This window comes from Canis lupus, chromosome 5, assembly GCF_048164855.1.
Source record: "Canis lupus baileyi chromosome 5, mCanLup2.hap1, whole genome shotgun sequence".
Classification (NCBI taxonomy): Eukaryota; Metazoa; Chordata; class Mammalia; order Carnivora; family Canidae; genus Canis; species Canis lupus.
The window spans coordinates 35,596,782-35,623,701 of NC_132842.1; the positions used below are offsets into that span (position 1 = coordinate 35,596,782).

General features: G+C 57.0%; 2 protein-coding genes and 1 long non-coding RNA gene across 10 annotated transcripts in view; 2 read left to right on the forward strand and 1 right to left on the reverse strand.

Moving 5' to 3' along the window:
* Window positions 1-19,281, forward strand: part of CXXC5 (CXXC finger protein 5) — a 35,750-nt gene extending 16,469 nt beyond the window's left edge. For 5 of the 8 annotated variants that reach the window (XM_072826095.1, XM_072826094.1, XM_072826087.1 and 2 more), the window contains exons 2-3: window positions 15,558-16,635; window positions 18,234-19,281. In XM_072826095.1, coding sequence (XP_072682196.1) covers window positions 15,727-16,635; window positions 18,234-18,278 — 954 coding nt within the window. In that variant the 5' untranslated portion in view covers window positions 15,558-15,726 and the 3' untranslated portion in view covers window positions 18,279-19,281. Of the gene's footprint in view, window positions 1-10,662; window positions 10,778-10,818; window positions 11,052-15,557; window positions 16,636-18,233 lie in introns of those variants that run through there. The other 3 variants (XM_072826089.1, XM_072826090.1, XM_072826092.1) reach the window with 3 other exon arrangements.
* On the reverse strand, window positions 5,779-10,634 carry LOC140633483 (uncharacterized). The gene is made up of 3 exons (XR_012031087.1): window positions 10,354-10,634; window positions 8,571-9,134; window positions 5,779-7,974 (listed from the first exon to the last, which is right to left on the reverse strand). It is a non-coding gene; the product is annotated as an uncharacterized lncRNA (long non-coding RNA).
* A 713-nt stretch (window positions 19,282-19,994) lies between the features above and the next one.
* The window catches only part of PSD2 (pleckstrin and Sec7 domain containing 2), a 143,175-nt gene continuing 136,249 nt past the window's right edge, over window positions 19,995-26,920 (forward strand). The window contains exon 1 of the mRNA XM_072826081.1: window positions 19,995-20,131. The gene's annotated coding sequence lies outside the window, so the exon portion shown is untranslated. The remainder of the gene's footprint in view (window positions 20,132-26,920) is intronic.

Here is a 26,920-nt window from a genome sequence, read left to right on the forward strand (position 1 = left end):
CCACCTTCCTGGGGGCTCCTTTCCCCTCTAGGAAGCCCTGCACAGAGTAATTGAGAAAGTGCCCTTGAGCTGGAAATATCTTCTATACACAGGGCCAGGCACGGTGTGGCCCTGGGTCAGGGCTCAAAAGGCACAGAGTCAGGTTTATGTTCTGGGGGTTGGTGCTGGCCTCAAGTGGAGGGGCAAAGTCTCTAGGCTTAGGGTCCTGAGCTGTGTGGCAAGTCATTTTCCCTTCCTGGTCTCAGTTTCTGCATCTGTGAAAGGACCCAGAGTCTGCCATGCATGTTCTCTGGGGCAGGGGCGAATTAGACACACCTCCACATGCCTTCACCTGGTGTTCCCAGGTCCCCCGTGCACAGGATTCCTGCGGCCCTCACATTGGTCCACGGGATCCAGGGGGAGCAGGGCAGGCTGTAGAGTTGGACCAGCCTGGATTGTAGTCTCACATTCACCATCCACGCTTAACTGCCCCACTAGGCTCTGAGCCTCAGTGTCCTCATCTGTGAAATGGGTGGACTATGGTGGTTACCTCTTGGGGCTACCATAGGGATAAAACAAGATAGTGTGGCCAGAGCACCGGGCACAGACTCTGTGATGGTGGTGACAGTGGGTCACCCCACATAAACCCGGAGCTGTCCTCTTGGTTGCTCTTCCCCCAACTTTGGTCCTCAGGGATTCTGGGAAGGAGACAGCGCCAGTCTGCTGGCTCAGCCAGCTTGGCCACTGACCTTCAGAGCACCCAGGCTGTCAAGGCCGCTTGCCCACCTGCCCGCCTGCCTCCCTGCCTGCCTGCCCGGGCAGGGAGGAACACCAGCCAGTTCTTCACCTAATGCTACCCGCCCCTGCTCCCATTCTCCTCTCCCTCTCTGCGCCTGTGTGTGAGCTAATTAATCTCAGCCCCTTTGGGAAATTAGAACGCCGCAGCCTCAGCCTTCTCAGCCTTGCAGTGCCTGTGCTGCTACTGGGCCCTGCCAAGACCCACCGTGGTTTGGGGGCACAGGGTGGGGTGATGGGGGCAGCAGGATGAGTTGGGCAGGCGTGAGTCTTCCTGAGCCCCTCCACCTCCTGACTCAGGGCTGGGGGTGGGGGAGCGGTGCCCTCTAGCTTCTCAGCTCCCTCCTCTTCCAGACAGCATCCATAAGGACAGCAGGCAATTGCTTTGCTGGTGTGAATCCCAACTCCCAGGACCTCCCTGCTGTGGTCCTGGGGCTGGTGTTGTCATCCCTCACCCCACATTCAGTCTTATTGTGGGGTCCTCTTGCCTGCCCAGTTCAGGTTGATGGAGATAGATGTAATTATGGAATTTTGCTTGGGAAATTAATTTGAAAAAGTTAATTAATTGGTGGTTCCGGAGGTGGCAGTCTCCACGCCCAGCCAGTCCTAAGGACATCAGTGCTGACCCTCCTGAGACAGCTTCCTGGGCAGGCTGGGGAGAGGGACCTCAGCAACCTGGTTGGGCAGTCCTGGTGCAAGCAGAAGCACAGTGAGGAGGAAGAGGCAGACTAGGATCCTGCCTCAGAGGAGGCACCTGGAATATGTTTGACTAGGCCTTCTGGATGGACTTGGGCATCCTGAGAACTGAGCCACTTGTTAGCATGTTCAACAAGCCGTTGTCAAGCTTCTGTATACTAACTCCAGTGGGTCAAGTGCCCACAGCTAGCATAGACAGCTGAATGTTTTGTCCACTTCTTACAAATCCTTTTCTCAAAACCTTAAATCTATACCCAAAGGGTTCAAGGGACATTATGGATAATGTCCATTGTGCAGATGAAGCAACTGAGGCCCGGAGAGGATATTGACTTGCCTACCTCTTCAGCTTTGTCCCCCAGCAGGATAGTATAGGGGGTGTATAAAGCTTAGGCTTCTTCCTAGGGGAGGAATGTTCCCACAGGCAGCCCCGTCCCAAGTGTGGGTGATAGGGACCTTAAAGTTGACTCTGTTCCCTAAAGAGAGGGCCAGAGAACATGGCCAGTAGCCCACCCCTGGCACCATTGTGCCTTCTCCCCCAGCCTTACCATCAGACATTTGTGTTGCCCTGTATTCACGGAGGGGCTTCCTCCATCACCCTGCCTAATCCTCAAGAATACCCAATTGGCTGAGACAGGATGCCCCATGGACCAGGGCTCTCTTGGGTACAGAGGGGACCCCATTCCTAAGACCTCCTGGCAGGGCCCCTGACCACAACAGCCTGACCAAGTTCTTGTGTCTAGAGGAGTGTGGGCTCTGTACAGGCTTTGTCCACACTGAGGAAGGGTCAGGGCTGGGGCAAGAGGTGGCCATCTATAAAATAGGAGGCTGGAAGCCCCATGATCCCATAGGACAGGTTGGGGATGCTGACCTGCAGGAGGCCAGCAAGGTGAGGAACATGGACTTTCAAGAGGTTTGGACCCGGGTTCCTCCAAGCTGTGTGGCCTTGGAGAGGTTCCTTAGCTTTTGTGAGACGTTTTCCTCATCTGGACAATGGGGATGATCACAAACCACTCGGAGGGCTGTGGTGAGGTACATGGAGGTGTAGTCACTTAAAGTGTCTGTCCTTTGTAACCAGGCTGGGTGGGAGAATAGGGAGCAAATAGGACTGTGCTGGGACCAGGGCCTCCGAAGGCCAGTAAGCTTTTGGAGGGGAATCTGGTGCATGTGTTTGGGGGCAGGGGAGCTAGAGGCCACCTGAGGAGGTGATACTTTCGAGGCACCAAAGAGCCAACAGCTAGCGGCCCAGAGCCCTGGGGCCCTCTAGGGGGAGTCATTCCCGGCATTCACTCCCAGATTGGTTTAACACATTCCCTCAGGACGTCCCCAGGGTCCAAGTGGAGCCCTGCAGTTAATTGTGTAGGCCTAGCCTCTAGATTTTAGAATAAAAGTTACAATTGTGCTCAGGAGAAGCTGGGCACTTTGCATCCCACATCACTCTGATGTGGTCTGTAGTTCTGAATTTCCTCCAGGTCTGACTCTAGGCTAGGGTTTAAGCAGGCCATGCCCATTCCCTGAGCCTCCTGTGTAAGCTGGGTATAGGATCAGAAGGGAGAACCTTTTTCTGCCCACCTTCCCTGCAAGAAGCTCTGTGGTACTGCCCTCCAGCACATTAGGCCATTGGCTGACTACTCAGGGTTCTCTGCACAAACTGTTAAACCCTTCTGTGTGTGTCTGTCCATTTATCCTCTAGACTGGAAGCTCCCTGAGGGTGGGGTCCATGGCATCGGTGTTTCCCACCATGCCTATTACAGAGGTAGCACTAGAACAAGGGTCAGAGAGCTCCTATTTTCCTATTTTACAGATAGACCAGTTATGGGCCTTTGAGGATGTTCAGCCAAGGCCAACACAGCCTTTTGAGGGGCAGGGCCCACCTGGCCCAGGTGGGTGTGGGGCTGCTGATGCCTCCTGCCGTCTTTCTGCAGGCCTCAGTACTTTCTCTGACCTCCCTGGGGCCTGCAGCTCCAGACCCACCCGGCAGGCAGTGGTCCCACTATCCAGCCTTGAGCCCCGTGCTCCTCCTGCAAGTGGGGGTGAGGAGTGTCTGACATCTAGACTTTAATTTCTCCAAGCCTGTTTCTTCTTCTTCTGTAAAATGGGGGTCTTGGTACTTCTCCCTAGTGGTGCTTGGGGGTGAGAGAGTAGTTAAAAGAAGTAATGCTCAGGTTCTAAGCTCCATGCCTAGAACTTGGTAAGAACTCCTTAAGTGTTCTGCCATGGTTATTATTATTGTTGACACAGTTATTGTGTTATTATTACATTATTATTCATGCTTCCAGGGCCCCAGCAGCTGCAGTGGCTCTGGGCCTGGACACACAGCTTGGTCTGCAGAGGAGTTACAGTTTCTAATTAGTGCCCCAAGGAGAGGGCCTGGGTTTTTATTTTTGCTGGAGGATCCCACCTGCCCAAGGCTTCCCCGGCCCCTGTCATCCCCTCTGCAGCCTCAGGTAGGGGGCCTGCTCCAGGCAAAAGCCTCCCCAAATTTCCCCTGCCACTCCCCACCCCCACCCCCACCACCCCGCCTGGCAGACCTCCGGGGCCATGAATCATTTATGAGGCAAAAATGAAACCAATTAAGGACAAACTTTGAAAGCCTCTAATTGCCGCGCCTGGTGGCACCGAGGCAGGAGGGGAGGCAGGCCCGCTCGGTGCGGAATCTCCTTGGCCCGGTCCTCCCCGGGCCGCCTGTCCCACAGCAGCCAAGGGCGCCGCGTCCTCCCGGCTCCGCGCCGCCTCGCCGCCCCGCCTCGGCCGGTGGGCCCCGGGCGCGTCCACACGGCTCCGCCGCCGCCGCCCCCGCGCCCCCGCGCCCCCGCGCCGCCGCCGGTCCCAGGCCGGCTAATTAGGCCCGGCTCCCTCCCCGCGCCGCCGCCGCGCCAGGCCCGAGGTGATGGCGGCTGCTCCTGCCGTTCTGGGGCCTGTGCCCCAGCGCTGGCCGCGTTTCTCGAGGCGGGAGCCAGCTCCGCTCGTCTGGCTTAACCCAGCCGAGCCCAGGACGCCCCGTCCCTGAGCTGGGACCTGCGGCTCCCCGCGCCCCGCACGGTGGGGTGCAGGCGGGTCGGCTGGGCCGGGCGAGGCGTTAGGGCGCAGGGTTGGCTGGACAGGCCCGTGTGGCGTCAGAGAGAGAGAGAGAGAGAGAGAGACGCTGGTGGCAGCGGCTGGGGAGGTCGGGGAGGTGGGGGCGGCGGGGACGGGGTGGAGGGTGCTGAGCTCCGAGGGGTTGGGTTCTACGGGCACAGCCACAGCGGCCGCTCCTCCTCAGCTTTGTCTCGGGCAGCGCGGTGACCCTTCTGCACAGTCCTTCGCCCTTAGTTTCCCTCTTTATAAACTGACCCGTTTTCTCCTGGATTGGGGGTTTGAGGAACTGGGCTCTCCCTGCCCCTGCCTCCCTCTCTTGTGAGCCCGGACAGGGCGGAGGTCAGCATCTGGAGTATGGACCCAGCAGGGCCTGCCGGCCTGCCACGAACTATGGGCACGAGTGACCTGCCTGCGCAGGAGCCCAGGGGCAGGCAGGCCTTGGGCACTCGGGCACGTTGTTTGCTGAAACCAAATTTCTGTGCTTGTGTTTTTCCATAATTATATTAGCAGGTGGGATTTTTCCTCGGGGAAGCAGTGGGAGGGGGAGCACCATGGCAGTGTCCCCGCCTGCTCTGAGCGCGAGTGAGCTCACACTCGACTCTGCCCGCCCGCCTGTAATGATTTTTTAATTATGCAGCCAGTGCTCGGAATTGTTAATCCGCCTCCAGCCCAGCATCCCCTCCTGCAGCTCACACCCGGCCCCTCACTGGTGTCCCCGGAGTCCTGGTGCTCAGCCTGGGGTCCACCACCAAGGCCTGGGACCACCACCACAGTAAAGGAGGGAGTAGACCAGGAAGGGCTGCAGGGGCATCCCTGCTCCAACTGCACATGACAGAGCCTGATATGGGGGGGGGGGGGGCTGTGGCTCTCTTTGTCCTCCTTCCCTCTTTTGGCCCCAGCGTGGCTTGCACCCTCCAGGACAGCTGTGGCTCTGGAAGGGGGGCGGGAGCAGGGGAGTGATCAGTGCCCACCCCTGAGTGATGTGGCCACACCTACTTCAGGGACATTAGCTGGACTCTCCAGCCTTGTGTGACCCTAAGGACACACACAAATATGATCTTTGTCTCTGTCACACAGCCACACTCTGCTTCCCGTCCCCACACACACTCAGGCTCACAGCTACACAGGCACAATAATAGCATGCTCTGTGTTTCTCCACACAGAACCATACCTGAGGGCCAGGGTGCCCTCAGGAGACCACATTGCTGCCTCCTGGGCCCTGCAGTGCCCTGCCCCCACTGCCTTGCTTCATACCCTCCCCCTACCCCCCCCAACTGGGACGCACTCCCTTCTTCCACCTGGTGGGGTGGCTGCCTGTGGCTGGGGCCTGCCTGGACATCCATCGACCTGGCCTGGGGGAGGTGGCGGGGGTGGGGGGTGTTCTGCACTGTGGCGGCTCCTCTCCAGGCGCCCAGCTGTGGCATCTGTCAAGGTCAGATAGCGACTCCGGAACCAGCCGGCTAGGCCCCATGGCCCCTCTCGCCTCATTATTTTTGTGTTCCGGGGCTGCGGCGACACCTCCCTCCTTCCTCCTCAGCCTCCTGCCTCTTGCCTGCCTCCCCCACGCCTCTGCAGGGAGGGCCTGCGGTCTGGGGGCTTTTGTTTTCCAGTTTTTTCCATGCTCAGGCCAGGCAGGCGGGTAGACGCTGGTCAGAGTTGTTAGGTCTTGAGGTAGGCAGGGAAGGTGCCTCTCTCTGGCTGGGACCGGCTTTGGGCTAGTAGAGGCCTGGGTTGGTTTCTCAGGGGTACAAATTGAACATGGGTGGAGCCCAGCCCCCACCACAGCCCAAGCACACCTGTGGGCAGCTTCCTGTTTCCATAGGGGCCCCAGCACCTGGCATCAGTTCCTGTCTGCACCGTCCACATCCCAGTTGGTCTCTTCACTCACATCTCAGAAGCCCCGATACAGCTGACAGTGTGTGCACATGCACGCACAGACACACACGCACACACTGGTATACACATGGTAATGATGTATCAACACTCACAGACCAGAAGAACCCACACACATCAGCCAGCCTCCTGTAAACCACTGTACTGTACACACAAGCACACTCAAGCATGGTGTGCTTGACACTCATGCTTACATCCAGGGGTACAGATAGCATACGCTCCATTTGTACACACAAGGAGGTCACACAGAGACCTTTACCTACACTGGTATATAAGCCCTGTGTATACACCAGCATTCAGACCCACAGGGTGACATCTGAGGCTGTGCACATAACCCTCGGCTCACCCACAGCTCCGGCCCCAAGACACACACACACACACACACACACACACACACACACAGCATGTCTGGTATCTGACACACCTTCTCGGTGGACGTAGGCAGATACACTGGTCTGTAGTGCTGCTCCTCGCTATATGCACTCCAGCCAGAGCTCACTCCCTGGGGTCCAGTGTTCCTTGAGCACATTTATACCACCCAAGAGGCTTCTGTCCCTGAAATGCTGAAGTGGGCTTGAGGCCTCCCCCTGGATGTGTTCTGTGTGTCCAGGGAGCCCCTGGAGAGTGGGAAATGGTGCTTGACAGACAGACTGTCCCACCATCCTGGCCAGCCTCTTTATGAACGTCAACCTGGACCCAGTAACACCAAGATGGAGTGAGATGGGGGGATTCCGGTACATTGGGGTGGGACTTGTGGCTTCTGGCAGGGAGGGCAGGCTCAGGGGGGATGGCCTTCTCAGGTTCTCTCTGGGTCCTTGCCTACTGCCAGCCCCCCAGTTAGGGCATATAAACGTTGGGGGTATGAGATGTGGGCCGACTGCAGGCCCCCCAGAGTCTCTGGGGTAGCCCTGGCCGTCCACACACTTCCTTCACCAGCTGTGGACTGCTGTGACCACCCTCGAGAGGAGGAGGTAGCTGGAGGTTTAGCGGTGACAGGGCCCCCACCCCCCAGGAAACTCAAAACCCTGGGCCAGCCGCGGGTGGCGGGTTGGGGCAGGCACAAAGACGGCCTCTGTGCGGCCTGGCTGGGCTGCCCACAGGATTCTGGGGGAGGAGGCAGGAGCCGGTTTCCGTCCCATTCTGCTTCCTGCGGAGGCCGCCGGAATGCCCGGAGCTCTGGCCCAGCCTGGCCCGTCCGGCCCACCCGCAGCCCCTTCCCCTGTCTTTTCCTGGGCCTCAGGGTACAGCTGCAGAGTCCTCTGCAACAGCGCCTTCACGTGTTTTGCCCAGAGCCTGAGAGCTGCCCCCCGACCCAGGATGCTTGGGAAACTTAGAGGGCTCCCCTAGGCTGGGCTGGACTGGACCTCGTCCTGCTGCTATAATCCCTCCTTCCTTGGCCCTTGGAGCCCTTGGCCAGTGTTGGGAGAGCCAGGCTTTGGAGTCCCACAGACCTGTTTTCAAATCCTGGCTCTGTTGCTTATTGGTCTTGTGACCTGAGGGAGGTGACTTGACTTCCCCGAGTCTCAGTGGCCTTACCTGTAAATGGTTGATAATACTAGTTAAAGAATTACAGAAAAAACTCCATGAGAAAATGCATGTAAGATGCTTAGCACAATACCTGGGAGAGTGAGAAGGCGTTACTAGGGTCTGCTATTACCATGTCCTCTGGGGAGATAAGATTGGGAAGGAGCTAGATCCCCTCTCCCCATAAGCTTCCCATGTGGGGTTTGGTCTCCACCTTCTCTCCAGACTTCAGTTTCTATCTTCGCAGATCACACCATGGGCAGATTCAGGTCCTCTGGGATTTGGAGGCTGGGAGGGAGTCACTATCTAGAGCCCTTTTTTTGTGTGTCTCTTGACCTTTTTCCTCACGGACCTCTCAGGGATCATGACTCTTAGAGTTTGGGGTGATGAGTAAGAACTATCTCCATTTTACAAATAAGAAACTGAGGCTCACTGTAGGGGAAAGGCTCAGTCAAATCAACAGGAAGAGACAGGATGGAGCCACAAACCTAGATTTTAGGATTCTAGTCCCCTGATGGTTCTGTTAACACCCTTGCTCCCCACACACAAGCCCTAAAAGGACAGATGCCCCTCCTCTAACTTCTTGGCCCAGTTATCTCTAAGCTCACCTCTATCCATTGTCCACTGGGAGAGAGGTCCTAAGTAAGTGTGTAGGCTCTGATCCCAGGTTGATGTCAGCTCAGACGTTACTTTGGGAAACGTTAGTCTAAATCCAGAGGATCCCAAATGGAAAGGGCATCAGTTTTCTCTGGGTCAAACCTGCTTATCAAATTGTTTGTTCTAAATGGGCCAATAATCCTCTTCTTTCAGAAGGTGTGTAGGAAGAGGCAGTGAGACAAGGCATGTATGTAGCGTCTGGCACACAGGACGTCCTCCATTTTTAACATAATTATTATCCTCCTGGTTCCGTGTTACAGACAGAGAAACAGACTCAGAGGCCATATGCCAAGGTCACACAGAGAGGAAGGGCCCTCCTGATCCTTGGACTCTTCTTTGAAGGAGGACATCTGGCCTGAAGAAGGTGCTTGGCGAGGAAGCCTCTGTCTTTATAGAGGGGTCCCAGATCACTCCCCAGAGCCCCAGGTCAGGGCATACCTCCTGCTTGGGGCCTCAGTGTTCCCTTCCATGAAATGGGCTGATCCTGTCCTCCACCTGTTTTTTAAGTCTGAGGTCTGCAAGAGAGAATAGAGCCTCATGGACTCCTGCGGTTTTCTTCAGCCTATTTCATTTTTCGGGCTACGGGCTGTGCTTGCTGTAGGTGGAGGGGTCCAAGAGGAAAAAGGGTATGGAGTCAGGGAAACAGGACTCTAGTCCCCTCTTCTGTCTTTGGTAGTTTGTCTCGGGGTGTTAGTCTTGGGGAGGTTCTAGTGGTCCTAAGGGCCTTTCCGGCCCCAGGCATTCTGCTGGGTGCTAGCAGTGGTCACTGTGCTTGTATGTGTGTCCATCTGTAGCTGGATGTGTGCTGTGTGCTGTGTGTGTGCTCAGGCCAGGGCTGCGTTTTTCCAGCTTCCAAGACCAGTGTCTCTATGTGCATTGCCTTGGGCTTGAGTAGAGCTTTTTTTCCTTCTGGAAACTCCCTAGGCTGAATCATGGAAATCAGAGACGATGCCCCCACCCCTGCCCCGTGTGCTCAGCCACAGCGCAGTTCAGCCACCACAGCCTGTGGTCTTTTCTCTTCGCCACCACTGGCTTGCCCACCATTACTCTTGTCTGTCCATGTTACCTCCCTTGGAGGCCAAGAGGCCCGAAGTGGGTGGAGGAGCATAACAAGGCTACCCCAGAGATGTCAAGAGTGCAAGTGGAAGTGTGGAAAAGAGTGTGAAGAGGTCAAGAGTGTGCAAGTCCTGCCCAGATGATGGTGGAATGCTGGGCCCATGTCTCTGGGTCCTGAAGGCCCTGCTGGAATGCAGCCTCCTCCAGGAAACCCTCCCTCAATAGGAAGGATGGCTGGAAGTTTGATCTAGCCAGCAAAGGAGCGAGAGAGGGATGGTGCCTTGGTCAGATTCAGCCGTTGTAAGTGGGGTGGCATGGCACAACTCTGTAAACTTACTAAAAATCATTGAATTGTACTCTTATAAATGGGTAAAGTTTATAATGTGTAAACTATGCCTCAGTAAAGCTGTTTTAAAAAATCCTACTCTTGGCCTCAGTGCCCTGCACATTTGGGACCCTGCCAACCTCACAACCGCACCTCACACCCTCTTTCCCATTTTTTTTAAATTAAATTCTCCCCATGGCGTGGGGCTCAAGCTGACGACCCTAAGATCAAGAGTCGCATGCTCCACCACGTGCTCTACTGACTGAGGCAGCCAGGCGCCCCTCTTCCCCTTTTCTTAAGAACTGTTTCAGGCTCATGGCCCCTTTGGTAACCTCGCCTCATCTCTCACTCACAGTCTAGCAGTTCCTTCTAGAAGGGCCCTCAGTGCCCCACTTGGTCGCCTTCCTGCTCTCGTTTCACATTGGCCCAGCTCCTGTGCACTCCCCCAGGGTGGCGTGGAGTCCTCTCCCGCACGATCTCCCCAGTACCGCAAGGCAGGGGACTGTTGTTGGGTCAATGGTGGGGGACTGTGTGCATGTCTATGTGCAGACAGCACGATCCCTGCCCTTGGGCCCCTTCCTCCATTGCTGGCTAGCTGGAAGGGCTCAGGGTTGAGTGAGGGCATTACCATTACCTCTGATGACCTCATTGTCAGCTAGCATTATGATGTCATTGGCCTAGCATTCCAGGTTCCTGCCTGGGCATCTCCAAGCCCCCTGGGTGAAGACACTCCCTGGGGTCTGTGACAACTCGCTCCCCCGCCCCATGCACGTAAAGGTGACAGGCACGGTAACAACCCCAGGGGGTGGGGGCAGCTTGGGGACAGCTGGGTCACCTTGCCCTGGACTACTTTGTCAGTTGCACAGGCAGAGCAAAAGTGTCACACAGCAGGATGACTAATATTTGGGCTCTGGGTTCAAATTCGAACCAGACTGGGCACCAGCCATATGACCTTGGCCTGACAGTCTGAACAGCCTCAATTTCCTCATCTCTGAAGCTGCTTACTAGGCTCTATTTCCCGGTAAAGCATGAGAGCACGGGGCCTGATACAGTAGGTGCTCAATAAATGCTAACTGATACGGTTAGGTAGTGCGGGGACTGAGTGTCACTTGGTGCTGGGAGCTGGTTGGAGAGGGGTGGGTCTGTGTCTTCTGGGGCTGGCTAGAGCCTGGGAGGCAGCGCATGGTCCCAGTGTCAGGAGAGTGGTTCCAGCTTTGACTTTCTGACTTCCAGCTTAGCCAGTGAGCTAGAGCCCATAGGAGCTTGGGCCCCATGGCCAGGCCCTGAGGCCAAGAACCCGGTGACTCTCCGCCTCATCCCTATCAAGCTATGTTTCCCAGGCCGTAGGCCAGACTGGGCTGGGATCCACCCACCCCCTGCCTCCCTCTCAGAGCTGTGGGCATGTGCAGCTGCTTTCTCTTGGTCCCCAGGTCCCCAGGTCTTGGATTTTCCTCAGGGCTCTTTCCATGTCTGTCGGACCCTCAAGTCTGGGCTGGGCTGGGAGCCTCCGATCTCTCCGAGCCCGGTCCCTCATTATTGGCTTCCCATAAGGCTCTCTTCTCAACCATGACCCCTTGCCCTGTCCTCTCCAAACCCCTCTTTCTCTGACCTGCCCCCTGGGTTCTGTGTCTCAATCTTCTCTCTGCACCACCTGTCTCTGTTCTGCCCCCTTGCCCCTCTCTGCCCCCCAGCTCCCCATGACCGGTTCCCCCCACACTCCCTCCCTCTGGGCTCTGTCCCCGCCCGTCAGCCCATGGTCCCAGCTCCCGGCCGCCCGGCTCCTGCATGGACAAAGGGGTCCTTTGTGGGCTGACCGCGGCTGGCGGGGCGGCGGGGCGCTGGCTCCGCATTGCTGATGAAACGGAGCCCTTTGTTGTCCCTCCTCAGGCGCAGTATTTCTTTTTGGGGGCTGGATGCGTTCCTGGCAGGGCCGATGATGGATGCGCCCGCCGCCGCCCGCCTGCCCGCCAGCTTTCCCTCCCGCTCATTCCCGCTCCGCTTCAACGCAGCCCCAGCTCCTCCCCTGCTGCCTGGGCACTGCCAGGCCTTTTTCTGGCCTGGGAGGGGGTTGCTGTGTGCCTTGCAGTGAAGGGCAGGGGCCTGGGAGAAGGTCTTATGTCTCCCCTACTATGAGGAGGGCAGACAAGTCCTGTGGTCAGTGGTCCTCTGGGACCAGGGCATCACCTTTTCTCAGGGTCTAAAGGAGATGAGTCAGGTTTAGGGGCAGATTTGGAATTGGCTTAGAGACTAGGCCTCGCAGACTAACTAGATGTGAGTATCTGCACACTCTGGGGTCTGAGGAGTTACCTGGGTGCCAGTCCCCCCTTGTGTACTCCCCACCTTCAGTTTCTGTGGCTGACGAAATAGCGTTCTGCCCGCAGCACCTGTTTGATGACATATCACGTCTTCTGCTCCACGGCCCAGTATGTCCCAGGACCTGGGGGGTTGGGAGAGAGGGTAGTCCCTGAGGAAGAACAGAAAGATGAAAGATCAGAGAGATGCAAGGAAGGGGCCAGACATGAACAGAGCATGAGGTTTAGTCCCTACCACGGGACTCAGGATGGAGACAAAAGCAGAGAGAGTCAGCCAGAGCACCAGCCCTGAACGCAGGCCCGTGTTGGAGAGCGCTGACTTCTAATTGACCTGCCGCCCTGCACACAGAGCCAGATCCTGGAGCTGGGGGGGCGGGGGGGTGCAGGAGCAGCGTTAATGTAGCTATCGATTCCTGCCACCAGCCAGCAGGCCGCAGAGGCGGGGACACAGGGGGGGCTAGGGTGCAAGCCGCTCCCCTCCCCACCTCTCCCCTGCCTCTGCAGCCCAAGGGCTCCTGCCTTCTCCCCTTTTCTCCCCACACCATGTCCAGGCCTACCGGGCACTATGTGCTCTGGGGTGGGGTAGTTGAGCTCAGATGGGCAGTGGCAGTTAACCTGGAGTGACAGTCTATGGCCCTAGTCCTCAATGCCGAGCCAGGGTTGCTGATGCCTGGATGCCCACTGATTTCTGAGGGAGGGCCTGAGAGCCACCCTGGGCTTAGCCCTTAGAGGTGGGACACAGCCCCGCCATCCTACCAGCTCCCCTTCCTCTTACAACTCTGACCTCTGTGGTACCCCCAGCCCGGCCCAGCCTAAACACCCTGCCAGGCGCTCCTGGGTTTGTCCTGCTAGAACCTGCCAGCTCTCCCAGCTCTTGCCACCCATCTACCTTCACTAAGCAGAGTGGACGTGGGCCGCTGCCCTCTGGGGAGAGGCAGGGAGCACCTGGCTGTCTGTGGATGCCTGCCATTTTTGCCTCACTCAAGAGACAGGGCTATTCCCTTTCCTACACTCGTTCTGCCTTGTGGCCACTCCTTAGCAGTCCTGGAGCAGGGAGCCCTGCCGGCTCAGGGCCTCAATTTCCCCCTATGTAAGTGCAGAAGGTTGGACTAGATGACCTCCTGGGACCAGGACCGGCAGAGTCCTGTGACTGGGGGATGGTGAGGTTGCCTGGGGACAAAGATGCATGTGTGCCGCCCCCAAGCCTGGGGCGGGACAGGCCTAGCCAGATGTGCACCTCCCCCTTGAGCCGCCAGCTGCTCAGGCTGGGCCCTCCCCTCCTATCCCTCTCCTGGGGGTTGCTGGGCCACGGCAAGCAGGCAGGCAGGGATGCGATGCTAGAGAGCCAGGGCTAATGAGACAGCCACTCCACTCCTTTGCACAATTCCTTCCAGAGATCCTGGCCAAGGAGCCTGGCTGCTCCTTAATCCTGGGGCCTGAGCAGAGCAGGCTCTTGTCCTAGGAAGAGGCACCTCAGAAACATGGATGTGGCCAAAGAAGAGGCTCTGGTCCTGGAGGGTCACACCCACGCTCAGTCCCAGCATGCCCTAGCTGAGGCCCCTCCTGCCCACAGCCTTCCCCAGCTCAAGGCTCTCACTGGGACCTCATCCCAGACCCATCTGGGAGCCAGGCTGGAGTACAGCAGGGAGGCCTGAGTAGAGACAGGAGTGGGGTCTGAGGTAATGATGACTATGGTTTGAGAGTGAGGAGGAAGCATGTGCTGATATGTTCACAGCGTGTCCCCCCACTCTTGCAGGAGAAGCCTTATCCTCTGGCACGTGCTGTTTGCCCTCTAGCAGGATACATGCGCCTTGAAATAAGGATTCTGTGCTCTATTTGGCAACCTCTGAAGTCAGTTTCCTTTCCCTGCAGGACTTGTCAGAGCCTTGAGATAATCCATATGTATTATGAATTGCCAAATGAGAGTCTGGGAGCAGCTTCCCAGACTTTTTTTTTTTTTTAAGATTTATTTATTTAGAGAGAGCATGCACACCGGAGCACAGGCAGAGGGATAGAAACTCGAGCAGACTCCCTGCTGAGCGAGGAGCCCAACACAGGGCTGGATCCCATGATCTTGAGATCTTGACCTGAGCCAAAATTGAATTGGATGCCCCAACTGAGCCACCTGGGCACCCCAACTTCTCAGACTTCTGGTCTACACCTTCAAGCTTTTCAGAGGCTGTTCCAAATCCTTTTGTAGGGATCCCTGGGTGGCGCAGCGGTTTGGCGCCTGCCTTTGGCCCAGGGCGCGATCCTGGAGACCCGGGATTGAATCCCACGTCGGGCTCCCGGTGCATGGAGCCTGCTTCTCCCTCTGCCTGTGTCTCTGCCCCCCTCTCTCTCTCTCTCTCTCTCTCTCTGTGACTATCATAAATAAATAAAAATTAAAAAAAAAAAAAAAGCAAACCCTTTTGTAGATGGGTCAGAGAAAGAAGATTAGGAAGCAGAAGATGACTCTATAACCCTCTGAGGTTAATAAACAACTCCAGTGCTTTCTACTCCCAGCCCCGGAAGGACTGGCCAGACACCTGAGTTGTACAGACCCAGGCTGAGCCTCTGCCATGACACTCAGTAGCTGTGGTCAATTCTTCTAAATCTTGAATTCCTCCTCTATAAAATGAGGATTATGAGCCTCTACTTCAAAGGGTGCTTGTGCGTCTTAACTGAAATAGTACAAATAGGGGCTCAGTTGCTTAAGTATTCAACTCTTGATTTAGGCTCAGGTCATGATCTTGGGGTTGTGGGGTTGAGCCCCTGCATCAGGCTTGTGCTGAGTTGCAGAGTCTGCTTGTCCCTCTCTTTCTGCTCCCCTCCCCGCTTGCGCTTGCTCTGTTCTCTGTCTCCCGCACTCTCTAAAATAAATAGAATGTTTTTTTAAAAAGTATACACCCAGGGGCGCCTGGGTAGCTCAGTCAGTTGAGCGGCTGCCTTCAGCTCGGGTCACGATCCCAGGCTTGTAACATTGAGCCCTGTGTCAAGCTTCCAACTTAGTGGGGAACCTGCTTCTCCCTCTCCCTCTGCCGCTCCCCTTGTGTATTCTCTATCTGTGAAATAAATAAATAAAATCTTAAAAAAAAAAAAGTAGTGCACCTAAAAAGTACTTGACCATGTTGGACCTGGCACTTAATAAATGCCCCGCAGGGCTTGCGGCTGTAACAATGGTGATAGGGTTGTTGGGAGTGATGGTGAGGTCAGGAAAGGAGATGTTTCCACCGCCCTGACCCTCTACTCTCTTGTACCAACAGAGTGAAGACCCTTCCAGGTGGACACCTGACCATGTGCCTGCCCTGAGCAGCGGGGCCCACCAGGCATCTCTGTCGTGGGCAGCCGCGCAGTGCTCGTCTGTGGACCTCCCCGGAATCGGCAGCCCTCCCACCCCGCCCCCAGCAGTGGGCTCTGGGCCTTGGCCCCACCATGTCGAGCCTCGGCAGTAGCCCCCAGGACAGTGGTGGCAGTAGCAGCGGCAACACTGGTGGCAGCGGCCCCAAGGCAGGAGTAGCCGACAAGAGCACGGCAGTAGCCACTGCCGCGCCAGCCTCGGTGGCAGATGACGCGCCGCCCCCCGAGCGTCGGAACAAGAGCGGCATCATCAGCGAACCCCTCAACAAGAGCCTGCGCCGCTCCCGCCCCCTCTCCCACTACTCTTCCTTTGGGGGCAGCGGGGGCAGTGGTGGTGGCAGCATGATGGGTAGCGAGTCAGCCGAAAAGGCCGCCGCCGCCGCCGCCGCCGCCGCCTCCCTGTTGGCCAATGGGCACGACCTGGCGGCGGCCATGGCCGCGGACAAAAGCAACCCTACCTCAAAGCACAAAAGTGGTGCTGTGGCCAGCCTGCTGAGCAAGGCAGAGCGGGCCACGGAGCTGGCAGCCGAGGGACAGCTGACGCTGCAGCAGTTCGCGCAGTCCACGGAGATGCTGAAGCGCGTGGTGCAGGAGCACCTGCCGCTGATGAGCGAGGCGGGCGCTGGCCTGCCCGACATGGAGGCTGTGGCGGGTGCCGAGGCCCTCAACGGGCAGTCCGACTTCCCCTACCTGGGCGCCTTCCCCATCAACCCAGGCCTCTTCATCATGACCCCTGCGGGCGTGTTCCTGGCTGAGAGCGCGCTGCACATGGCCGGCCTGGCCGAGTACCCTATGCAGGGAGAGCTGGCCTCGGCCATCAGCTCGGGCAAGAAGAAGCGGAAACGCTGCGGCATGTGCGCGCCCTGCCGGCGGCGCATCAACTGCGAGCAGTGCAGCAGTTGTAGGAACCGAAAGACTGGCCATCAGATTTGCAAATTCAGAAAATGTGAGGAACTCAAAAAGAAGCCTTCCGCTGCTCTGGAGGTAACAACGCCTTAGAGGGAGGTGTGTGTGTGGGCTTTTGTGTCTGGCTGGCAGTCCAAACCCACTCCCACCCCGCCCGACCCTATTTTTCCTACTCGGGCCAGTGTCTGGGGGCTGCTCAGCTGATCCCGGGGCTCCAGGGTTCCTGGTTACACACTAGTTCACCACCCAGAGCCACCTCCTGAGATCTCATTAGGTTGTAGTTTGCAAGGCAAGCATGGAGTTCCAGGCAGGGGCTGAGCATTTCCGACCAGGCCCAGGGATTCTAAACCCTTCCCTGGAGGTTTGGGCCACTAGTGGGGTTTCCAGATAGGTCCTAAGTTTCTGACTTTAGACGTATCTTGTAGCTTCCAATCTATGCTCTAAGATTCTGGGGCTCTCCCATGTCCCGCTTGAGGAGTTCTGTCCTTTGAACCATGTGGCATTAAAGGGTAAGCCCCTTACTTAACTCGCCCCTTCAGAGTCCATCCTTTTCCCCTAAGGCCACCCCCAGTGCTCACTGTCCTGCCCTGAGGCCTGGAAGAGCCCTGCATCTAGACATCTAATAACAGATTTGGGATTTCTTGGGGCCCCAAGGTCAATCTGGCCTCGTAGGTAATGGCCAGGGATCGTATAGGCCTCAGGTGAGGAGGTGGCTGTGATCTTGGGGTATAGGAAAAGCCTGTCCACTCTGGGATGATTGGCTTTCTGGGAAAATCACCACATAGCCACATGGTCTAGGCCAAGGTGGCCTGAACAGGAAGGCTTACAGCAGACAGAAGGGTTCCCATACTGCTCTTTCTCCACCCTCATGGCAGAGCTTGTCCCTGTGCCCCCAGCCGTGGCAGCCTAGCTGTGGTGCCAGGCCTGGGTACAAAAGCATCTTTTCAGCCTGCTGTCCCGGCCCCAGCCCCACCTCTCTGTGAGTGGGCTGGACGCAAATGTTCGAGTGGTTGGAAAATAATAATGACTTCCCAGCCATGGCTACTCCCCACCACAAGCCCCAAGCCTCCTGTATCTGCTCTCCTGCTCAGAGAACACACCTATGTGCACACAGAGGCACCCGCTCTCAGCTCATGTAGACACAGACACATACACGCAGCCCTTCCTGCCCAGTACCCAGGCTTACTCCAGACTGAGCCTCTTAACACAGCCAGTACCCTTCCTATACACACACACACACACACACACACACACACACACACACACGACATGTTGTGGCCTAGCCCAAGGCACACATCCATATACGCATCCAGTGCATGCGCTCACGTGTTCATTCAACAGAAACATGCACACGGCCCCCAGATGCACTGCAGCCACCTGGTGCTTGTGGCCTCTGGACCAGGGAAATGGGTCTTCCTGTTTGGAAGGAGGGTGCCTGGACACAGTGGCTCAGGGGGCCTTAGAGTGCTCTGGGCCCTCCAGCGGCCCAGCGGGTCAAAGCTTCTTCTCTGGCCTGGTCAGGATGGCAGGAACTCCACGGGGTGGCTGCCTTGACTCCACGCCCATCCCTCTGCCACGAGGCCATCCACGGGGAGCATCTTTGCACCAGGCCCCGCCGGACCCTGACTGAATTCTCTCCTTGTTTTTGTCTCCCGCCCCCCCCCCTCCCCCGCCAGAAGGTGATGCTTCCGACGGGAGCCGCCTTCCGGTGGTTTCAGTGACCGGCGGGACCCCAAAGCTGCCCTCTCCGTGCAATGTCACTGCTCGTGTGGTCTCCAGCAAGGGATTCGGGCGAAGACAAACGGATGCACCCGTCTTTAGAACCAAAAATATTCTCTCACAGATTTCATTCCTGTTTTTATATATATATTTTTTGTTGTCGTTTTAACATCTCCACGTCCCTAGTATAAAAAGAAAAAGAAAAAAATTTTAACTGCTTTTTCGGAAGAACAACAGCAAAAACAGAGGTAGAGACGAATCTATAAAGTACTGAGACTTCCTGGGCAAAGAATGGACAATCAGTTTCCTTCCTGTGTCGATGTCGATGTTGTCTGTGCAGGAGATGCAGTTTTTGTGTAGAGAATGTAAATTTTCTGTAACCTTTTGAAATCTAGTTACTAATAAGCACTACTGTAATTTAGCACAGTTTAACTCCACCCTCATTTAAACTTCCTTTGATTCTTTCCGACCATGAAATAGTGCATAGTTTGCCTGGAGAATCCACTCACATTTATAAAGAGAATGTTGATGGCTGCGTCGAAGCCCCTCTGTGTCCATCCACGCGTGCAGGGCCGCTGCCAGGAGCTCACAGGGGGAGGGAGCAGCCTGCCCCCCACCCCCACCCCGGCCGGTCCGGCCGCCTGCACTGCACTTGCGGTCCCCGGAACGGGATCCCCCACCCCGACAATGATGATTTTGCAAAAATGAAAATTCTGTTCCTTTATCCATTGAGATCTGGGGAGCCCGTGTCTCGATGTTTCCGATCCTGGCTACTTCCCTTAGAGAAAATAAGTCCTTTTTTTCTGGCCTTGCTGATGGCAACAGAAGAAAGGGCTTTTTTGCGTGGCCCCCGGCCAGTGGGTGTGGGTGCCCAGGGTGGGGGGGCCCCTGCGGCCTGGGCCCCCTTGCCCATGGCCAGCTTCCTGCTGATGAACATGCTGTTTGTATTGTTTTAGGAAACCAGGCTGTTTTGTGAATAAAACGAATGCATGTTTGTGTCACGAAGCTCTGCTGGCTTCTTGCTCTCCTGTTTGGGGGCTGGCTTGGGGGCTATTTCTGGGCAGGGGATATGTGGAGCCACCCTTGGGGAGGAAGAAGGACGGCCTGGGGACATTGAGAGCAGGGAGTCTCTTGGGGAGTGAGGCCAATGGCTCCTGAAGGGGGTCGTGCGGGAACAGCTAGTCTGGATGACATGGTGGAAGTATCCTGTGCTGGAACGTTCTCGCCTGCCTAAGTATACCCTTTGCCTCAGAACCCAGACCTCCAGGGACCTCTGCTCACCTGGGGCCACCTTCTCTGTTGAGCTACCTTGTCAGCGCCCTGCCAGTGCAGGGCAGCTGGCATCCTGAGGTAGAACCCGAGCTGCCTGTTCTTGCTCGCTTGCTTGCAGGGATCCCTTGCTCCCCCACCACCGAGGTGATCCCCAGGGAGCAGGTCTAACCCAGATTTGTGGGGACCCGCCTGTGCCCAGAATGCACACAGAAATACCCCACATGCCCCTCTTCAGGCCTAAGAGCTGCTAGACCGAAGCCAGAGGGTAGCCGTGGCTTTGGTTCTCGTGCGGCCTTTCCTACCCCCAGAAGGTTGGTTAGTGCAAGCTCCTCTGCGACCTCAGAGGCCAGATGTCTGGGGAAATCACCACATAGCCACATGGTCTGGACCAAGGCGGCGTGAACAGGAAGGGGTGACAGCTGCTTGGCCCCACCCCTGCACATCACAGAGGCCGGCCTACAGGATGAGACCCATCATCCACTTGCCCGCCAGACTTTCTTCCCACCCAGCTGCTTTGAGCCTGGCTGCAATGGAGGCTAGACTTGAGGAAGGACTTCCTGACAGTGTTGGGGCCTCGATTCAGGTGGGTGAGGGCTTTGGCGATGAGGGGCAGGAGCTGGGGGAAGATGGGCTGCCTCTGCCACTGTTCCTGGGGAGGAGAAAAAGCAACCCATATCAGGTGGGGGCTCTGACCCTCAGCCCCTTCCCGGTGTCACAAGCTCCCTTAGAGCACCAGGAGCTCAGCAGCCTGGCCTGGCACAGCGGGGGCAGGCGGGGGTGGTGGGAGGCAGCTTTCAACTCCAGCTCTGCCTGGGAAAAATTCCCTTTCATGTGGCTGCCTGTGATCTCTCCAGGCGGCTCTGCCGAAGGGGGGCGTCCAGTGGGGGGTGGGGGGAGGTGTTACAGCCAGGGGCACCCTCAGCCCCTGCACAAGGCAGACTGCAGCCCCTTCAGATCCTTGAGTGGGCAGGGAGAGACCTCCTCGGGGGCATCAGGGTGGCAAGCCCAGCCGGCAGGGGGCACCCAGGCAGGAGGCCCCTGCCTGCCCCCACGCTGCTGCTGGCAGTACACAGGCTGCAGATGGCCTCGGCCAGCCCTCATTGGCATGCCTACAGGTGTGGGGTGGATGGCTCCAGTGCCAGCCCGGAGGGGGTTGCTGTGACTCAGCCAGCCTGTACCTTTTTAGTGTGCCAGCCCACAGCCCAGCTATGGCTCCTGGGCCTATCCCTCAACACAGAAGCCCTAAGCTTGAAGCCCCTCACCCCTTTCCATTTGTCCTCTGTACTCTGCTTGTGGAAATGGTAGGCCAGCCCCTCTGCCTGGAGGCGGTCCAGGTAGAGCAGGGGTGGAGATGGCTGTGGGCTGAACATGTGATGAGACCTCAGTTACCGCATCTGGGAAACGGGCACAATAATCATCTTCCATAAAGTTGCTGGAGGATGAAATGAGATCATTCTGGGGAGGGCCTGGTTCACCCTAAGCCTTTGGTCCAATGGCAAGCTGCTGTTACTATTTTAAAGCTGTTCACCTAAATCTCCCCAAGATGTCCCGCACCTTCTCCCCATGATATGGGTCCTCCCTAAAGCCCTGGCCACCTCACCTTTCCCTCCCTTCCCCCTACGGTGGGCTAGCCCCGAGCAGGCTCCAGCCCTGTCCAGGCCCTGCTCCAGCATGTCTATCTCTAACCATTTCTGTCTGGCTCCCTGGCTCTGAATCTCTCTCTTAATGTTCTCTATCGATCTCAGAGTCTCCTGTGTCTCTGTATCCTGTCATCCTTCCACATCTCTGAGTCTCTGCATCTCTCGCATCTCTGTGTCTCTCCCTGTATTCTGCACCTCTGTGTCTTCTGTTGCCAGCTCACCCCTGCTGCTCCCCTGCTGCTCTCCTGCTGACAGAGAAGTACTTAGAGGCAGGCTCCCTGTAGAGTTGTATGCCCAATTCCCCTCCCTCCGGGCGCCCTCCGTTCCCCTCTGCTACATTTGGGAGTCTGACCTCCTGGTGACCTGAGAGCTTCAGCCGAGGCTCTCCTTTCCCTCACCTGGATGGTAGGGGTGGTTAGGGGTACACACAGGGCTGGAGACAAACCCAGCCTCCATGCAGCACCCTGTGTGTGTGTGTGTGTGTGTGTGTGTGTGTGTGTGTGTGTGTGTGATATGAGAGACAGACCGATTTCAAGGCCCTGACAACAATATGAGGCCTTGTGCAACAGTGTGGCTATGTGTGACAGGAAAATAGGTCTATGACTGTGTGGTAGGCTACGTGAGAGACCTCCTATGGCCCTAGGTTAATGTATGATGTCGGTAGCCATACTTTGGGATATTCTGTGACCTTGCACGTGTAAACCTATGATGCTATGCAATCCTGTAGCAGACTCAGTGTGAGGCCAGGTTGTATAACTGAATGTGTCACATTGGGCAACTCTGTGTGACATTAGAGATGCCACACATGTTGTATGGCACACATGACCCCGTGAGAGACACTGGGTGCTTCTGTGTGGTTTGTGACATTGTGACCATCATGAGTGTGGCCCTGAGACTGACACCAGGGATTCTGTGTGAGTGTATGAGGCCGGCTGGTGACCATTCTGTGACCCTGTGACACCCCTCACACAACCCTGGGTATGTGCTGGTGACATTGTGTGTCAGCATAACCCTGCAATCATCTTGGTGATACTGACACTATGTGCCATGTATGGCTCTGTGTGCAGCTTTTCCTGGGTCTCTACCCTGACAGCATGCAACTCTTAAGGACAGAGTGGGGTCCCTGGCAGTCCCCCTTAACCGCAGCCTGGTCCCGAGGCCCGGTCTGGGTGTGGGAGCTGGCGTGGGGGCAGCAGGCGCAGTTCCCACGGCTGCCACGGCCCCTCTCCCAGCCCTACCACCAGCTTCAGCTCCACAAAATATCCTGGCAACCCCAGCCTCTTTGTTCTCTGTGGCCGCCAAAGGCCTCTCCCCACCCCAGCCTGCCCAGCGCCTGCCAGGCGCCCCCTCCCCTCCAGAGCAGCAGGGCTCAGCCTGACCTGGTCCCTTAGTGCCTGGACACCCCCACCCGCCCCGGGGCCCCTGTCTCCTGCCCTGAGCCTGACTCAGCGCTCCAAACGGGCCTTTGACCCTCTGCTCTGAGCTTGCTGTGGTCTTGTGGTATCAGAAGGAGGAAGCAGCACAGCTCTCGGAGTGTACCAGGTGTTTGTGGGCCAGGATCGAGACTCTATGCATGGATACTTGCCTTTGGTCCAAGACTAGCTGGAGGTTGCCTTCAGCCTGGAGTGACTTCAGGTTGTTGCATAAGTTCACTTCTTTGATTTCAGAAAATCATCAGGATCGGAATTATTACTATTTTACAGATGTAAAACTGAAGCCCAGAGGGAGTATGTGACATGCCCAAGTCACAGAGCAAGATGGTAGCAAGGGTCTGATTAGAAGCTCGGGCTTCTGGCCTCCACCCCTGGCACCAGGCTGCTTTGGGAGGACTGTCTGCTTCCATGAAAAGGAAAGGGGACCTGGGAGTCTGAACACATGGGTCCTCTTCACTTCTCGGTCACCGTGTGTGTGTGTGTGTGTGTGTGTGTGTGTGTGTGTGAGAGAGAGAGAGAAAGAGAGAGATTGAGAGAGCGAGAGAGATGGATGACCTTGGCCAACCACCCTTGCCTCTCAGTTTCTAGGAAAGAAGGCCAACATGACCAGGGATGCCGAGGTGGAGTGGGGCACCTGGCAGGGTGCTTTGCAGAGCAACAAGTTCCCCTCCCAGTGCCAAGACACACACCATCTCCAACAGAGACCCAGGGCTGTTGGCCAGGGGCCAGGTTCTGACTGGGGGCCTTAACCTCCATTCCCAGGCTTGACTCAGCCCTGTATAGTCACAAGGGAGGTGGTGATGACCACTTGGCCTGGCTGCAGTCAAGGGTGCCTAGACCTGTCCTGATTGCAGCTGCAGCTCCCACTCCCTCCTAGACGCCAGAGATGGATGGATGGAGGTCATTGTGCAGCCCAGCCTGGCCCCCTACAGCCCATCCATGGCCCCATGCTGGCAGGCCATGCTGACAACAGCCAAGGTGGGGGAGGGACAGGCAGCCACCAGCACGTTAATAATATAGACCTTGGCCCCGGCACCCTGCAGGCAGGTAATGGGCACAGAGAGGCCCAGCTGCTCCCAAGGTCACACAGTCCTGCAGGGACTCCCATCCCCAGAGGTCTACCTCTTCCCTGAGGGCCCCTTAAGGGCTCTTCCTGCCACACAGCTTGGAGAATGGCTGGGGATGAAGGGTTGGGGGGGGCTTCAGGATTGTCCCCTCGAGGCCCTGACCCAGCTGCCAGAGCGGACACTTTCATCTCTCTTCCCCTATCGACCTGCCATCCCTCAGAGGCATTAAATTCCCCTCCTGCCAGAGAACAAGGCCTGCCTCAGATTCCAGGCAGCAGGGCGTGAAAATGGGGCGGGCCCAGGACAGGAGAGTGCAGGTCCTCCAGGGCTCCAGGCCTGGGTGCAAAGTGCCTGGGCTGCGGTGGGGGTTGGGGGGGCTCTGGTGGCCAGCTACCGGAGTCCTGATGTTCGATCGTTCGGATGCATGTCTGTTTCCTGTTGCCTTCTCCCTTCTGACTCCTCTTCAGGTACTACGTTCATGGCCTCTCCCACCCCAGCAGGCCAAGCTTCGTGTCCCTGCGCCACCCCCATCACTGCACCGATGGCTCTGGGTAGCTTCGCCTGGCTTCAGGGCTGTGGCCAGCTGTTCAGCAGGGCTGGCATCAGCACCAGAAAAACCTCCTGTGGGTTGCATAAACACATTATCTCCTTTTTCTGGGCATTTTTTTCCCCTCTCGTGCATTTTCAACCCTAATTGGAGTGCTGTTCACGGGTGGGGGAGACTTACTAGAAAGAGTCCCCTGGAGCCTTCATACTCTTTATCTCTACCCTTGGTTAGAGGTGCTAATGACATCTCTAGCCTCTCAAGGCATAGAGCTTGTGGCCCATGTGCCAGGCCTTGAGCAAGTCTGTTGCGTTTAGCAGCTCACTTAACCCTCCTGATCATCCGTGAGGAGGGCACTGATTAGTTACCCCATTTTGCAAATGAGAAAGTTGAGGTTCAGAGAGGCAGAAGGGGAGAGACACACAATGTCACACAGCTGGGTTCCTCCAGTTCCAGACACTGGCCCTTAAACACCTGGTTACACTTCAGGCCTTGGCTGGAAGGAGCCGCCCACCCCCACCCCACATGCTCCTGTGATCATGCCCAGATGTGGGATTAGGGTCAAGCATTGCTTCCTTAAACTTTTCTGCACTTTCTGACTCTTTGCTTTTTCACTCTTTTGTTGCAATAAATACATATTGCTTTTCAAATCAGAAAACCCAATCAAGTTCTTTAACCAAATGTTCTTAAGCCCAGAAATATTTGGAAACAGCCCTATGCAGAATGAGTGTGGAGGATGAGAGAGTAGCCCAGGATCACTGCCCCCTCCCCCAGAATGACAGGATTTGGGTATTGGGGGGCCTCTGCCTCCGTGGCGACTTCCCACCACGCTCCCAGCTCCTCACCCAGCTCCGAGGCCTGCCCAGGGCACCAGCCATGCCTAAATTGTGGCTCTGCTGCGGAGGATCCACAGGCAGCCCGGGGCGAGTGACTGCGGGGTGAGGGCCAGGGCAGTGCCCGCCGTTGATAAGGCGACAGAGCCCTCGGGAGCCAGGACGCAGTGAAGCCATGGAAACGTGGCTGAGGTGTGAGGCTGGCTCAGCGCTTCCCTCGGGTGGCCGCCTCCTGGGCCTGGCAGAGGCCCAGCAAAACGGGCCCATCCACTCCTTGACGCCCCAAGAACCAGGCTGGGGCAGGAGGCTGGGCAGGCTTGATGTCGCCCCTGCCGTTCTCTCTGAGGCCCGGCTGGGATCAAGCCTCATGTCTGAGTAGGGAGGGCTGAGGACAGGCAGTGGTGCTCTGAGTCCTCTTCCCTGAAGTCCCCTGACCCCATTCAAATCCCTCCCACCTTCTGCTGCCTGCTTCCTTTCCTATAAATATGTGTGCATTATTTACCTTAAGCATTTTGATAAATCATAATAGCAGAGACATCTGCTGTCAAAACTGTAAACTGCATTTGGGGCTCAGCTGGTGGCCGAGGGCTAGGGGCTGGGGGTTCAGGAGTTCTGATGATCTGACAGGGATGACATGGATGTCCCCCACTCTTCATCCAGGGCAGGGCCTTGGAGGGGCCCGAGGCCCCATCTTTTGGGACCCCTCCTCACCAGCTGCTGACCATGAAACCTTCCCAAGGAGGCTATCCACCCCCCATCTGTTTTCCCTCTTTCCTGCCTCCCTCTGCCTCAGAATTAATGCAGCCGTGATTGCAGCTGAGAAGTCCCCGGAGCTGAGATTAACTCCCGGGGCAGCACAGGCGGGGTTGACCATGGGAGGCTATGGAGTGGGGGGCTGATGTACAGTCCTCATGAGATTAATCGCCCTGCAGCCAGCTTCATCACGAGGGTGCCCATGCCCCTGACGCCACCCCCATCCCTGGCAAGGGCACTGGGCTCTGGGTCAGGAGCCTGCCCTGCCTCCTACACCCCCTCACCCCCACCCCTGCTCTGAGCCCCCAGTCCAACTGGTGGGAGGATTCTGGTTGCTGAGACTGAGACCCTCTCTCATTTTCTCCTACCTTCCTGGTGGCCATTGGGAACCCCGAGGACTAAGCAACAGTCCTATGGCCTCTTTCTCTCCTGTTCCCAGCTAGGCCCAGCAGCCTGGGAAGGGGGAGCCTTTGACCCTTGCCTCCCTCCTGCTCTCCTGCTGGTTCCACCTGGAGGGGGGTGGGTTGGGCTCAAAGAGGAGTGCCAGGGACCTGCCAGCTCTAGCCCAGCTCTAGCCTAATGGGCCTGCTGTCTGGCCTACCCCTCTATCCATCCCAGGGGTCTGTGGAGATGGTGGAGACAGTGGGTTGATTGGTCCTGGGCAGATACGGAGTAAGCCTGCTGGTTGATACAACACTGGGGTCAGGGACCTGGGCATTAGCCTTTCTCAACCAGTCACCCTCTTAAACATATTGGGGCCGCAGCTAGTGGGACTGAGAGGTTAGGCCCGGGAGGAAGTTCCCAGGGCAGGCAGGACCCAAGGGAGGCAGAGCTGTGGGTGAAGTCTGCCTGGACTCTGCAGGTCTGGCTGGAGGACCCTCCTCTGTGCACCCATGGCCCCAGGTGACCCCGTCACAGCCCTGCTGGGACCACGCTGGGTGAACACCCTTGTTTGCTTGTTGGTTTTCCCAGCTAGAAGGTAAGCTCCAGTGGGGAAGGGCTTGTCCTGTTGGCACCTGCTAGGTGCTCAGTAATGCTGAATAACTGGATGGGTTGGGGGACAAGAGTTGGCTCAGTGTTAAAGGAGCTGGAGGAAGAAGAT